The sequence below is a fragment of the Calliphora vicina genome, chromosome 2 (genome assembly GCF_958450345.1).
Source record: "Calliphora vicina chromosome 2, idCalVici1.1, whole genome shotgun sequence".
NCBI classification, from domain to species: domain Eukaryota; kingdom Metazoa; phylum Arthropoda; class Insecta; order Diptera; family Calliphoridae; genus Calliphora; species Calliphora vicina.
This window is the reverse complement of record NC_088781.1, coordinates 4456357-4459158: the sequence shown is the minus strand read 5'-3', so window position 1 is coordinate 4459158 and position 2802 is coordinate 4456357. Positions and strand designations below refer to the sequence as shown.

The following is a 2802-nucleotide window of genomic DNA, read 5'->3' as shown; positions in this document are numbered from 1 at the left end:
TCGTTGGCATTAACCAGATGCTTTGGTTTTATTCAGTTGGTTGGAATGGAATGCAAGAGGGTAACGGAAAAAGAAACAGAAAAAACTCTCCACTGATTAGTAATAAAATACTCTTTGTCTTTCTGGCAACAAGATATTTTTAGTCTACAATAATCATTGCTACATAACGGACGTAAATGCTATAATTGCGTAAAACGAGTTTAAAAGCGTTAAAATTAAAGATCAATTTTGTCTAGCATTTAGAATTTCATGCTATTATGCATTAAAAAAATAGAATAACAACAAAATAAAGTGTTAATTTTAGTTGAAAAGAAAAATAATTATATTAAAAATACCTACTAAATGAATGCAAAGAATTATTTCCTTTAAGGGAGAAAAAAGTGAATTAAATAAAGCAAATAGTTACATATTTGTTGTTTTGAAAATAAAAAGCGTTAAAAGTTGTTATTGAGAAAAAATGGTTAAAATCGATGATCCATGTAGTGTTGAAAGAGTTCTAGATCATCATCATCAAAGTCAAGCTCAAATAACCCATTTACATTCACCAACGCCCCAGCAACATCATCAGCAGCCACAGCAACAACCACAAGATCAAGAACATCACCTGCAGCAATTACATACCCATCATCAAGCGTTGCTGAACACCCACCAACATTTGCAGCAGTTTTATAAAATGGCACGCACTCCCCACTTGAAATCAAGCTTCTCCATTAATGCCATTCTACCCGAAACTGTGGAAGATAATAATCACAATAACCATCACAATCACCCCCAACATCACAATCAAAAACAAAATGATCACGTAAGATCGTACAATCTCTGTGATGACACTGATGTCCAAGATGCCGACTCAGATTTAGATGTAACCAGCATGTCGCCTCCGCCACCTACCGACGGCAGCGAATTAAGTATTAATAGCACCGAAGGCTTGACGCACAACATACGAAATCACCATCAGCACGATGATGACGGCACCGAAAGTGATTTCGAGGCTGGTTTGGACCCTGATGTGGTCGATGATGATGACGATTTGGATGGTGACGTAGAGGCTGATGGTGATGGCACCGAGGGTGAGGGGGAAAATAAAGATGGCGAAAAGCCGGTAACGGATAAGAAGGGCAATGAGAAACCTCCCTACAGCTATAATGCACTCATAATGATGGCTATTAGACAAAGTCCTGAAAAACGTTTAACCCTCAATGGCATCTATGAATACATAATGACAAACTTCCCCTACTACAGAGACAACAAACAGGGCTGGCAAAATTCCATACGGCACAATCTCAGCTTAAACAAATGTTTTGTCAAAGTACCCCGCCATTATGATGACCCGGGCAAGGGCAACTACTGGATGTTAGACCCCTCTGCCGATGATGTCTTTATAGGGGGATCCACGGGTAAGCTAAGAAGGCGCACCACCGCCGCCTCAAGATCAAGGTTAGCGGCTTTTAAACGTTCTCTGATAGGGCCAATGTTTACCGGTCTAGGTTATCCACAATTCAATCAGTTCCTATATCCTCAGCAGGCGGCACCCACGGGTGCTGCCAATCCCAGTCTGTTAGCTAGCATGTATGGCAGATATAATCCCTTTGTGCCAAAGAATCCAGCTTTACCTCCTTCTCCCTTCTCTGCCAGAGTTAATAGTGCCATGGCGGCTGCCAACTACAGTAACATGGAGCGATTACTCTCTGCCGCAGCCATGCCTCCTCAAAGTCATCAAGCAGCTGCAGCAGCCGCCTCTATGCCCACCTCCGATCTCTATCAGCGTTTGCAATATCAACAGCTCCTGCAACAACATGCCGCTGCTGCCGCCATAGCGGCGCATCAACGACAACAACATCAGCTGTCAGCTTTACATCACATCAGCGCACCAACTCACCAGCATCAAGCTCCAACAGCCGTCCATCAGCCATTGCAAGTTTTGACACACCTGGGCCAGCCTTCATCGTCACCCTCCCATTCAATATCACCGTCGGCGACAGCAGCCGCTTCACCGCCTGCGCCCATCTTAAAACCGGTAACGGTAGTTTCACGCAATAGCTGAGTATTTATTGCTGTAACGTCACTTGTACGTTGTGCTAATTTAGTAAGATTGACTTGTAAATATTACATTTTGGATTTTAGATTCCAAACATTAAGCAGGGCTTAATATTAGGACCAAAAAGAGACTTCTTTGTATTAAATATTATGTGAGTTCTGTTGAAATAATAATAAATTTAAATGAGAGATTAATTGATTTGGATTAAAGATATTCTTTTCCGGGAAAAAAGCGATTGCTTGATATATATTTTTTTTTAAATTTATGACATTTTAAAGAAATTTATCCTTTCTATTTTAAAGAATATATTCAACCGTATCGCGTTTAGCGTAGGTGTTTTACGCCAGCGACAGTTTCATACTCGATTAAATAAATTTTATCTTTAATTTAGTACAAAACTGTCGGTGGTGATATTTTCCTACACTCTAGAACATTAAAAAGATTGGAACAAAAATATTTCGCATTTAAAGTCTGCTCAATAAATTTATAAAAAATCAAAATCAGACAGATTTAAATGGTGCAAGCTTGATATAAAAAATAACGTAAGCACTCCTCAACCATGAGTCTCTAGGGTTATATCCAGATTTAAGTTATATCCAGATTAAATCACGAATTAAATAGTATCTCAAGTCTGTTGTCAATAACCTAACTCTTGCAACAACATAATACATGTTAGTCAATGTATTTTTTTTTGTTGTGTCAGATATATGATTTGATTCTTGAAAAAAACAGTGCCTCGTCTCTATGTATAATTATTTATGCCT

General features: G+C 39.1%; 1 protein-coding gene across 1 annotated transcript; it reads left to right on the top strand.

Annotated features, from left to right (window-relative positions):
- Positions 1-446: 446 nt before the first annotated feature.
- Positions 447-2149, top strand: slp2 (sloppy paired 2). The gene has a single exon (XM_065501197.1). The coding sequence runs from the start codon at positions 458-460 to the stop codon at positions 2042-2044; it is 1587 nt and encodes a 528-aa protein (XP_065357269.1). The 5' UTR covers positions 447-457; the 3' UTR covers positions 2045-2149.
- The last annotated feature ends 653 nt before the right edge of the window (positions 2150-2802 follow it).

Bases quoted from the DNA above. Each gene is read 5' to 3' on its own strand.
- slp2 (XM_065501197.1), top strand. From the start codon at position 458: ATGGTTAAAATCGATGATCCATGTAGTGTTGAAAGAGTTCTAGATCAT.